Source organism: Tachyglossus aculeatus, chromosome 4, assembly GCF_015852505.1.
Source record: "Tachyglossus aculeatus isolate mTacAcu1 chromosome 4, mTacAcu1.pri, whole genome shotgun sequence".
NCBI lineage: Eukaryota > Metazoa > Chordata > Mammalia > Monotremata > Tachyglossidae > Tachyglossus > Tachyglossus aculeatus.
The window spans coordinates 66,035,536-66,048,083 of NC_052069.1; the positions used below are offsets into that span (position 1 = coordinate 66,035,536).

The 12,548-nt window shown below is 41.8% G+C and overlaps 1 protein-coding gene across 1 annotated transcript in view; it reads left to right on the forward strand.

Annotated features, from left to right (window-relative positions):
• ASPM (assembly factor for spindle microtubules) overlaps nt 1–7,778 on the forward strand; it is a 57,170-nt gene extending 49,392 nt beyond the window's left edge. The window contains exons 24-28 of the mRNA XM_038745624.1: nt 1,883–2,075; nt 2,702–2,856; nt 3,424–3,600; nt 7,236–7,408; nt 7,495–7,778. Of these exons, the coding sequence (XP_038601552.1) occupies nt 1,883–2,075; nt 2,702–2,856; nt 3,424–3,600; nt 7,236–7,408; nt 7,495–7,600 (804 nt within the window). The 3' untranslated portion in view covers nt 7,601–7,778. The remainder of the gene's footprint in view (nt 1–1,882; nt 2,076–2,701; nt 2,857–3,423; nt 3,601–7,235; nt 7,409–7,494) is intronic.
• The last annotated feature ends 4,770 nt before the right edge of the window (nt 7,779–12,548 follow it).

Below are 12,548 nucleotides of genomic sequence, written 5' to 3' on the forward strand. Positions count from 1 at the left end.
GTAACAGGATTTTTGTTACAGAGTAAAATTATCGGGACTTCTTTTTCTTTTCTTGTTGCTGTTACCAGAACTGTAAGATCACCAGTGAAATACTGTTTTGACAGAATTCACAGGATGTCAGAGTCATTTTGTTATTGGAAGGAAATCAGACAGAGCTTCTCCTGCAGCCTGTTTCTCTTGCTCTGAAAGAAATGACACTGTCTGGGAAGCTACCCAGTCTGCCACAAACCTTGGCATCAGGGAACTGGAGGAAATGAAAGGGCTTAGTTATCACTCCTCCTTCCTCCAAGTCAGTCCTTGTAATCCTGATGTTACCTAATGCTGCAGATGTTCGGGTGGATGGACTTGAATCCATCAGTGGTATTTACTGAGCATTTACTGTGTGCCGAGCACAGTACTAAACACTTGAGAGAGTACAATATAATAGCATTGGTTGACATGTTCCCTGCCCACAACGAGCTTATAATCTAGACGGGGGGAGGCAGAAAAAAATATAAAGAAAGGGTGCAAATCCAAGTACAAAGGAGACCCAGAAGGAGTTGAAGAGGAAATGAGGGCTTAGTTTGGGAAGGTCTTCTCGGGGATCGAGTAATTAGATTGACCCCTGGAAGTTAGGAAACATGCATGAGGACAATCTCGGGAAAAAATGATGCCTTCATAACTGTACCCGCATACCTTTCAGTCCTTCCTTGATGAACTGTGCCAAAAATACCAATATCAAATAATAATAATAATAATGGCATTTGTTAAGCGCTTACTATGTGCAAAACACTGCTCTAAGCACTGGGGAGGATATAAATTGATCATGTTGTCCCACATGGGGCTCACAGTCTTAATCCCCATTTTACAGGTGAGGTAACTGAAACTTAGAGAAGTTAAATGAACTTTCCCAAAGTCACACAGCTGACAGTTTGAACCCATGACCTCTGACTCCAAAGCCCGTGCTCTTTCCACTGAGCCATGCTGCTTCCCAGTTAAGTGGTTCAGAAAATGGACAACATTAGCAGCATCAGGATGCTTGCAGGTTTCTAAAAGTATTCAGCATTAGATTTGACCAGCACAGGCCCTGCCCTGGACAGAAATGTGCCCAGGTAGAGAAGTGGTGTAACCTAATGGATAGAGCTCAGGCGTGGGAGTCAGAAAGGACCTGGATTCTAATGCTAGCTCCGCCACTTGTTTGCTTTGACCTTGGGCAAGTCTCTTAACTCCTCTGTGCTTCAGTTACCTCATCGGTAAAATGGGAATTAAGACTGAGAGCCTCCTTTAGGACACAGACTTGTCCAACCTGATTAGCTTGTATCTACCCCGGTGCTTAGTACAGTGCCTGGCACATAGTAGATGCTTAACAAATACCATTAAAAAAGTCCACCTTAATAAGAGGGTAATCACCTTTGTGAACAGAGAAGCAGCGTGGCTCAATGGAAAAAGCACGGGCTTTGGAGTCAGAGGTCATGGGTTCGAATCCCAACTCGGCCACATGTCTGCTGTGTGACCTTGGGCAAGTCACTTAACTTCTCTGAGCCTCAGTTACCTCATCTGTAAAATGGGGATTAAGACTGTGAGCCCCATGTGGGACAACCTGATCACCTTGTATCCCCCCAGCGCTTAGAACAGTGCTTTGTACATAGTAAGCCCCTAACAAACGCCATCATTAATTAATTAATATAGCACCTCTCCACCTTTAGGCACTGCTCTCAGAAATTACTTGCATGCCAACAGCTCCCCCAAATTCTTCTGCAGAAATGTTTTGAGCACTGGTAAGCTTGAGTAAGTGAATTGGCCAGTCTCTTTCCCCATTTGGTGAATCAGTTTGCGACATTTTTGTGCCCAGATGTGCATTATCTTTTCAAAATGTTACTTATTTAATCTTTGTTTCTTTAAGGCATTATGGCGAGGATATTTTTGGAGGAAGAACAATGACTCTACAAAAATTAAAGCTTTACGTCAGAGACTCAAAAAAGCGAATGAGGAGAGCCGGGAGGAAAACAAGCTGTATAACCGAACTGCACTTGCCATTGATTATCTTTTAAAATACAAACATCTTTCTTATATCCTTGAGGCTTTAAAGCATCTAGGTTAGTCATTTTTGTTTTTATAATGTACTTGTCAAAATTTGAACTCAAGTAGAAGAGAATGTACAGTTCATTGTGAGGCTGCCCGAAAGCATACATATTCATAACCCAGAAAGCAACATGTCCTGTGAGAAGCAGTGCGGTCTAGTGGATAGAGCACAGGCCTGGGAGTGAGAAGAAGCTAGGTTTTAATCCCGGCTCTGTCACTTGACTGCTTATGACCTTGGGCAAGTCATTTCACTTCTCTGTGCCTCGATTACCTCATCTGTAAAATGGAGATTATGATTGTGAGTCCCATGTGGGAAATGGGCTGTGTCTAAACTATTTGCCTTGTGTCTACTCCAGCGCTTAGAACAGTGCCTGGCACGTAGTAAGCCTTTGGAAAAAAACATTAAAAAAATGAAAATCTTGTCTTGAAGGGAATAGGAAATGTAAATCCATCCCTCCCTGCCTATTGAGTAGAGTTTTTTCTCCCAGTCAGGAAATAAAAATCTAAAAGGGTTAATAATGGAAGGTTATAGATTTCCACTTGTAACTTAGTCTTACTATAAAGTATGTTCGTCTGAGCTCTTGAATGGATTGCTACTGGGGACTTTCTCCTTTCTAACAATTTTTCTTTGTTTTTCTAGAGGTAGCCACCAGATTGTCCCCACTTTGCTGTGAGAACATGGCCCAGAGTGGAACAATTTCCAAAATATTTATTTTGATACTAAGCTGTAACCGTAGCATTCCTTGTATGGAAGTCATTCGATATGCGTTACAAGTCCTACTTAACGTGGCTAAGGTGTGTTTTTTATCCTTCTAATTTTTCTGGCTTGTGATTTAAGACTATAGTGTTTAATTTAATCATTCTTAAAATTAGAATTTCTTTTCAAAGCCTAAACTGCTTTGGTTAATATTAGTGCTTTTCAAAATTTTTTTAGGAGTTGAGATAAACTGAGGAAGGTTTTTTGTGCATTAAAAGATGAAAATGACACCTAAGTGCACTAGAGTTTTCTCTTGCATAAAACACTTTTGTTGGTTTTAATAACTTATGCAGTTCATACTGAAGTCTATATCTACCGAAATTGATAAATGGGTTCAAAATTTGCCTCCTCACTTTTCTTTTTTCCTCTAAAGTAACAAATTATGGCTTTAGATAATGTACACGTTGGATTTATAATTTCTACACAATGCTTGGCTAAAAATGGCACTGCCCAGCAGATAACTCCTTTTTTCTTTACAATTTTGTATGCCTCTGATTTTCTCCCATCATGCTATCTTTTTCAATTCTTGGAAATTTCATTGATCATTTTGTGTCTTAAAATGAGTTTTTCTCATGGCAACATGGTTCTTTTGATATCTTTTTAAGTATGAGAAAACTACTGATGCAGTTTATGAAGTTGAAAACTGCGTAGACACACTATTGGAACTACTGCAGATGTACCGAGAAAAGGCTGGCGACAAAGTTGCGGACAAAGGAGGGAGTATTTTCACAAAGACATGTTGTTTGTTGGCTCTGCTGCTGAAGGTTTCCAAGCGAGCTGCTGTAAGTCTTCATCTCTTTTTTTCTTCTGAACCTAGAATTGCATTTTTGGTAGTGCATTCTTTTGGTTTCCTAACACCGTTTTTTAGTAATTTTCACAATAGTGGGTTCTTTTCTTGTGGAAGAGTTTTGCTCCGCTTTGACATAAATCCTAGTAGAAAAAGCATGAGCCTGGGAGTCGAAGGACTTGTGTTCTAATCCCAGCTGCACCACGTGCCTTCTGTGTGACCTTGGTCATGTCACTTAACTCCTCTGTGCCTCAGTTGCCTCACCTGTAAAATGGGGATTCAGTATATGTTCTCCTTCCTACTTAGATTGGGAGCCCTGTGTGGGACAGGAACTGTATTTGACCTGATTTTTTCGTATCTTCCCCAGCACTTAGTCTTTGACAAGTAGCAAGTGCTTGATAATAGCATAAAAAAATTCATGATTCCATGAATAGTTGATTGCATTGGAGAAAAGTTTGCATCATCACTCATTTCTTACGTAAAGATGCAAAAATAGTCCCACTAGAAGGAAAAACACTTGATCAGAGCTTCCATAAACTTCTAAATTGTTTCTGGTGAATGGTATTTATTGAGCACTTACTGTGTGAAGAACGCTGTACTAAGTGCTTGAGGGAGCATAGTACAGCAGAGTTGGTAGATAAGTTTCCTGCCCTCAAGGAGAGTATCAGAGAGGGAGACAGACAAAATAAATTGTCATTATGTACAATTAGTGCTGTGGGGCTGAGGGTGGAGTAAATATCAACTGCCTGAAGAGTACAGATCCAAATGCATAGATGATGCATTCGTTCAATCAATCATATTTATTGAGCGCTTACTTCATGCAGAGCACTGTACAAAGCTCTTGGAAACCGTGGCTCAGTGGAAAGAGCATGGAGAGTCAGAGGTCATGGGTTCAAATCCTGAAGCTATGTGACTTTGGGCAAGCCACTTCACTTCTCTGTGCCTCAGTTCCCTCATCTGTAAAATGGGGATTAAAACTGTGGGCCCCACGTGGGACAACTTAATCACCTTGTATCCTACCCAGCACTTAGAACAGTGCTTTGCACATAGTAAGTGCTTAACAAATGCTATCGTTATGATTATTGCAATTCAGCAATAGAGTCAATCCCTGCCCACACCAGATTTACAGTCTAGAATGGGAGAGACAGACATCAAAATAAGTAAACAAGCATCAATATAAATAAATAGAATTATAGATGCACATCAAAACAACGTGACAGATGATTGGGGAAGGCTTCCTGGAGGAGATATAATTTTAGTGGGTTCTTGAAGATGGAGACAGTAATTAGAAGTAGCGTGGCTTAGTCGATAGAGCACGGGCCTGAGAGTCAGAAGGACCTGGGTTCTAATTCCAGCACTGCCACATTTCTGTTGTGTGACTGAGCAAATCACTTAACTTCTTTGGGCCTCAGTTACCTCATCTGTAAAGTGGAGGATTAAGAGTTTGAGCCCCATGTGGGACAGGGACTGTGCCCATCCTGATTAACTTGTATCTACCCCAGTACTTAGAACAGTACTTGACATATAGTACATGCTTAAAGAGTACCATAATTAATTAATTAGTCTGTCGGGTGAGAAGCAGGAGAGAGTTCCAGGCAGAAGGAAGAGTGAGACAGCAAGAAACGAGAAGCAGCGTGGCTCAGTGGAAAGAGCATGGGCTTTGGAGTCAGAGGTCATGGGTTCAAATCCCGGCTCTGCCAATTGTCAGCTATGTGACTTTGGGCAAGTCACTTAACTTCTCTGTGCCTCAGTTACCTCATCTGTAAAATGGGGATGACAACGTGAGCCCCACGTGGGACAATCTGATCACCTTGTATCCTCCTGAGTGCTTAGAACAGTGCTTTGCACATAGTAAGCGCTTAACAAATGCCATTATTATTATTATTGTAACCTCCCCAGTGCTTTGCACATAGTAAGCACCTTAACAAATGCCACTATTATTATTATTGTAACCTCCCCAGCACTTAGAACTGTGCTTTGCACATAGTAAGCGCTTAACAAACGCCATTATTATTATTATTATTACAACTTCCCCAGCACTTAGAACAGTGCTTTGCACATACTAAGCACTTAATAAATGCCATTGGAAAAAAAAAAGAAGCAGATGAGGTGGAGGTACAGTGAGTTGGCACTAGAGGTGTGAAGATTGTGTTCTAGGCTGTAATAGGAGAGTGGCAAAGATAAGTAGTTAAGGAGAGAGCTGATCGAGTGCCTTAAAGTCGATGGTCAGTTTTTGGAAATAGTGAAGGGATGAGATAATACAGAAAGGAGAGGGAGTAAGGGAAATGAGGGCTTAGTCAGGGAAGGCCTCTTGGAGGAGATGTGATTCTCAGAAAGATGGGAAGAATGGTAATCGGTTGGATATGAAGCAGGAGAGCATTCCAGGCCAGAGGGAGGACATGGGCAAGATCAAGATACAATGAGCAGGTTGGCATTAGAAGAGCAAAGTTTGTATGCTGGGTTGTAGGAGGTAATCAGTGAGGTAAGTTGGTAGAGGAAGAGCTGATTGAGTGCTTTAAAGCTGATGGTAAGGAGTTTTTGTTTGATGCAGTGGTGGATGGGCAACCCACTGGATGTTCTTAATAAGTAGAGAGATGTGGACTGAATATTTGTTAGGAAAATGTTCCGAGGAGCAGAGTGAAGTGTAAGGACTGAAGTGGGGAAAGGCAAGGAGCAGGGAGGTAAGCAAGAAGGTTGATATAGTAGTCAAGGTGGAATAATAATAATAATGATTTTTGTTAAGCACTTACTATGTGCCAAGCACTGTTCTAAGCGCTGGGGTACATACAAGGTAATCAGGTTGTCCCACGTGAGGCTCACACTCTCAATCTCCATTTTACAGATGAGGTAACTGAGGCTCATAGAAGTGAAGTGATTTGCCCAAAGTCACACAGCTGACAATGGCCGGGATTAGAACCCATGACCTATGGCTTCCAAGCACTTTCCATGGGCTCTTTCCACTGAGCCACGCTGTAAGTGCTTGGATTTGGCATTGTAGCAGTTTGGATGGAGAGAAATGGGTGGATTCTAGAGATATGTTATGAGGGTAGATTGAAAGGATTTAGTGACAGATTGAATGTATGGGTTGAACGAGAGGTGAGTAGAGGAAAATGCCAAGTTTATGGGCTTGGGAGACAGGGAGGTTAGTGGTAGTTGTCTGCAGTGCTGGAAAATAAATGAGGACAGGGTTTGAGTGGTAAGGTGAGGAGTTCTGTTTGGGACATGTTCGAGGTGCCTATGTGACATCCAAATATCCTGAAGGTAGGAGGAATTACAAGGCTGCAAAGAAGGAGAGAGGTCAGGGCTGGAGATGTAGATTTAGGAATCAGAAGCGTAGAGATGGTAGTTGAAACTTTGGGAGATATTGAGTTCTCCAAGCGGGTGTAGGTGGAAAATAAAAAGGGGCCCAGAACTGAGCCCTGAAGAATTCCCACAGAGGTTGGGAGGCAGAGAATGGGCCCCTTTGCAAGAGACTGAGAGAGGAGAACCAGGAGAGGACAGTGCCAGTGAAACCAAGATTAGATTATATTTCAAGGAGCTGTCAAAGTCAGCTGAGAGGTAGAATGGAGTAGGGGCCATTGGATTTGGCAAGAAGGTCTCATCTCAGGTTTTGTCTCATCTTGTTTTTAGGAAGTCAGAAGCAGACCTAAAGTTGTTGATCGTATTCATAGTCTTTACAAACTTACAGCTCATAAACATAAAATGGATGCAAAACGAACAATTTCTAAGCAAAAAATGAATTCTTCTACAAATGGAAGCTTCTTTATTCCAGTAACACCTATAAGAACCAAAGTAGTTTCCAGGTAAGAATTTTAGTTGCATTGAAAGATTAATTTTTCTCTCTGAGAACTTTCTGTTTTCTAATACTGAATTTCCATTTTCTTCACAGACTTAAACCAGATTGGGTTTTGAGGAAAGACAACACACGAGAAATTGTGAATCCTCTTCAAGCTATCTTAATGGTGATGGATACACTTGGAATTGCTCATTACTAATATATACATATACACACACACACATCTAGGGGTGTGTGCATATGTGTACATACATACCAAGTGTATATATATGGAGAGAGAGAGAGAAACATGTATAGAGAAAAATGTATATAGCTAATCCGGGAACATGTAGCTTCTTGGCTTCTGATATGTACAGCTTTAGGGACTCTCACTTATAGTAAGGTTATGTAATAAAATTAACAATTTTATAACTATGCTTTAGGCTTTTTGTTTTTCATATCTGTTTCATTCTCTTGTCATTTTTCTGAAGTTTCTCTTGGCATTTCGCTGGGTAATAAAATATGAGAGTAGTCTCATTATTTTTTCTGTGCTTTTAATGGAAATTTAGCACCATGAATTTAATGGATGGTATTCCTGAAAGGTGAAGTAAAAAATATTCATTCATTCATTCACTTCATTCAGTCGTACTTATTGAGCACTTACTGTGTGCAGAGCACTGTACTCAGCACTTGGGAGAGTACAATAAAAGTATAAACAGACACATTCCCTGCCCACAGCGAGCTTAGAGTCTAGGATGGGAGACAGGGTGATGCAGGAGGGGAGAAGAGGAAAGAAGGCTTAGGTCAGGGAAGGTCTCTTCCTGGAGATGTGCCTTCGATAAGGCTTTGAATCAGGGGAGAGTAATTGTCGGATTTGAGGAGAGAGGGCGTGGATGATAGGTTGATGGCAAGATAGACGAGAGAGAAGGTTAGTACCAGAGGAGCAAAGTGGGCTGTAGGACAGTAGCTAGGTGAGGTAGGAGGAGGCAAGGTGATTGAGTGTTGTAAGTCAATGGTGAGGAGTTTTTGTTTGATGTGGAAGTGGATTGACAACCATTGGAAGCTCTTGAGGAGTGGGGAAACATGACCTGAATATTTTTGTAGAAGAATGATCCAGACAGCATAGTGAAGTCTGGAGTGGGGAGAGACAAGGGGTTGGGAGGTCAGCAAGGAGGCTAATACAGTAATCAAGGCAGGACAGGATGAGTGATTGGATGGAGAGGAAAGGACGGATTACCACCCTCCCAGATCTTAGTACTAGTTACTTGGGCTAAGACCGAACTATTTGCTAATTTATCCAGTATACAACAGTGAATAACTGCAGGTAAGTCAATTCCCTCCACCCTTCCTGTTCTCTCCTGTTCCCAGATGTTTTCGGGACTTCCCTCTCCCCGCAACTCCTGTAGTTTTCCATTAAAAATTAGCGGGAGTGACACCAGCAGGCTCTGAGGCAATCCAAGTGTGAGGCATTGACACCAAGAGGCTCTCCTCTCCCCTCTCTCCTTCCTTCTTGCCGCTCCACTTCCTGCTCCAGCCTTTTGTTTAGCAACACAGTCAGACCTGGGCAGGATAAGGACAACGCCAGTTTTTCTGATTAAAGATTAGCCAGAGAAAGAAATATAGGTTTGGGTGAGGGTCACTGGAGAGGCGAAAAGAGAAGTGTAATAATTATGGTGCTTGTGCTTAATCTGTGCCAAGCACTATTCTAGACACTAAAGTAGATACAAGTTAATGAGGTTGGACACCGTCCCTGACTCACATGGGGCTCATACTTTTAATCCTCAGTTTACAGATGAGGTAACAGGCCCAGGGAAGTGAAGTGACTTGCCCAAGTTCACATGGCAAACGTGTGGCAAAGTCGGGATTAGAACCCAGGACCTCCTGACTCCCAGTTCTGTGCTCTATCCACTAAGCCACTGCCCCAAGGGTAGAGAAGGCAGAAGAGCTACTAGGAACTGGGGAAGGAGCAGTAAGGGAGGCAGGCAGGGAGGAATTTATGGTATAATTTTTTTTGTAGGACTCAGCTGGGATTGGTTCTGGAATGCAACTTTATTAATTGCATCTACGTCCATGGGTAAAGTACCACCCAATGCAACTACTCGTGATTCAGCCTCGTTTCTGAGGCATGTAATTAATCTCTACCGTGGAGAATGCCTGAACTCCATTCTCTTCTGCAAATAAGTCAACACATCTACCAACTCTGTTATAGTGTACTCTCTCAAGCACTTAGGACAATGCTCTGCACACAGTAAGTGCTCAATAAATACCATTTATTGTTTCCCCTGGGGACATTGAACAGGCTACCTCATCAATAGCAATAATAATTTTGGTGTTTAAGTGCTTAATTATGATTGTGGTTTTTATTAAGTGTTTACTATGTGCCAAGCGCTGGACAAAGTGCTGAGGTAGATACAAGTTTGTCAGGCCAGACACACTCTCTGTCTCATGGAGGGAGGAGGAGACAAGTAAGTCACCACTTCTGTGTAGTTTCTTCTGAATTGTTTTACAGAAGAAACTGCAGAGAAATAGTGACACACACTTGTGACTTGATCTGATTATATTATGTGTCTAGTTTACCTGAAGTGCAGGGGTTGTGTTCCACATTGAACTCATCATGCAGTAATTTATTTGCCATCATGTGCTGAATCCAGGCAGGTTCCTTGATTCTACTGTCACATTCTAGCCAAAATGAATTGTAAGCCATGAGTTCTATAGAGAACTGTGTATTTACCCCAGGGCATAGCTCAGTGCTTGTACAGAGCTAGCCTTTAATAAATTACCATTCATTCATTCATTGAATCGTATTTATTGAGGGCTTACTGTGTGCAAAGCACTGTACTAAGTGCTTGGGGAGTACAAGTCGGCAACAAATAGACACGGTCCCTACCCAACAACGGGCTTACTGTCTAGAAGAACCATAACTAACAAGTTGAGAGCAAGGGCTTGAGAATCCGAAGGACTTGGGTTCTAATTCTGTCTGTCATTTATCTGCTGTGTAACTTTGGGCAAGTCATTTCACTTCTCTGCCTCAATTACCTCATCTGTAAAATGGGGATGAAGACTGTGAGCCCATGTGGGACATAGACTGACCGACTGCTCTGCACACAGTAAGCGCTCAGTAAATACGATTGATTTATTGATTGACCTGATTAGCTGGTATTTACCCTCCCACTTAATACAGTGCCTGCCTCATAGTAAGTGCTTAACGAAGACCTTAAAAACTGCCGTGTTCTCTAGTATGCTTAGTATGTAAGTAAATTGTAAGTAAATTGGAGAAATTAGGAGTTCTTTGGTCTTGAAGTTGGGCTTGTAGGGAATATTACTAATGCACTTTTGAGTAAACAAACAGTTCAGTTTGGGATCTTTGGAGATTGAAGTGCTCGTGGGACATCCCTGTCCTGGAAACAGGGGAAAATGTGAGATTGCAGAAGAGGAGAGAGGTCGGGACTGGTGTTAATCATCTGAATAGAAGTGGTTGTTAAAGCCAGAGGAGCTGGTGACCATATTGAAAGGTGAGGGGGAGATCTTTCAGGGAGCTCATGCCTGATTCTTTTGATTTCATCAACCAATAGTTATCTGATTCACTTGAATTGACTCTGGTGCCTAGAACAGTGACTGTCACATAGTAAATGCTTAACAAATACCATTAAAAAAATAGCTGTCAACGTCATTAAAGGAGCACGTGGGGTCAATTCATTCATTCAATCGTATTTACTGAGTGCTTACTGTGTGCAGAGCACTGTACTAAGAGCTTGGGAAGTACAAGTTGGCAACATATAGAGACAGTCTCTACCCAACAGCGGGCTTGAAGATTGCAGGAAAGTACCACTAGCCTTGGAGTTAGTTGCCAACTTGTACTTCCCAAGCGCTTAGTACAGTGCTCTGCACACAGTAAGCGCTCAATAAATACGATTGATGATGATGATGATGCAGGAAGGAGTTAGAGGTCTGGAATAGTTGGTGGTAATCTGCATGGAGAAGTATTTTGCGTACAGATGTTTGAATTATATGAGTTATTTATATTAGTCACTTTTCTCAGTTTTTTTGAAGAAAGATATACAATTTCTGTAAATACAGTGTTGGAAATCAAGCTGCGGGGTGGCTATGTAAATGATTTTATGTTATAATTTACCTGGTAACTTTATGCCAAGTAAATTAAATGTCATCATGTGAGGAATCTTTAAGATTTCATGAAAAAGAATTGAATATATTACCACGAAAATACTCATTTGAAATGGGCTAACTTGACATGGTTTGATAATCCTAAAAGGTAGAGAAGCAGCGTGGCTCAGTGGAAAAGAGCCCGGGCTTTGGAGTCAGAGGTCATGGGTTCAAATCCCGACTCCACCACTTGTCAGCTGGGTGACTTTGGGCAAGTCACTTCACTTCTCTGTGCCTCAGTTCCCTCATCTGCAAAATGGGGATGAAGACTGTGAGCCCCCCATGGGACAACCCGATCACCTTGTAACCTCCCCAGAGCTTAGAACAGTGCTTTGCACATAGTAAGCGCTTAATGAATGCCAGCATTATTATTACTGTGTTAAATGCAATTAAACAAAACTGACACTAGGTGTCATCAGTCGCCGCAAGGATAATTTAGGGAAATTTGTGAATGAAAAACGAATCCTCACTTTGTTTGAAATCCACATTATTATTATGGTTTTCGTTAAGTGCTTATGTGTCAAACGCTGTTTGAGTAGATACAAGTTCATCAGGTTGGACACAGTCCCTGCCCCACGTAAGGCTCACAGTCCAAGAAGAATAGAGAACAAACATTGAAACCTCATTCTAGACTGTGAGCACATTGTTGGGTAGGGACCGTCTCTATATGTTGCCAGCTTGTACTTCCCAAGCGCTTAGTACGGTGCTCTGCACTCAGTAAGCGCTCAATAAATAGGATTGAATGAATGAACGAATTTTACAGATGAGGAAATTGTAGCACAGAGAAGTGAAGTGCCTTCCTCACGGTCACACAGCAAGCAGTTGGCGAAACCAGGTCCTCTAACTCCAAGGCTAGTGCTACTTTCACCACCTGCCACTACCATAATAATAATAATAATAGCATTTGTTAAGCACTTACTATATGCAAAGCACTGTTCTAGACTGTGAGCCCACTGTTGGGTAGGGACTGTCTCTATATGTTGCCAACTTGTACTTCCCAAGAGCTT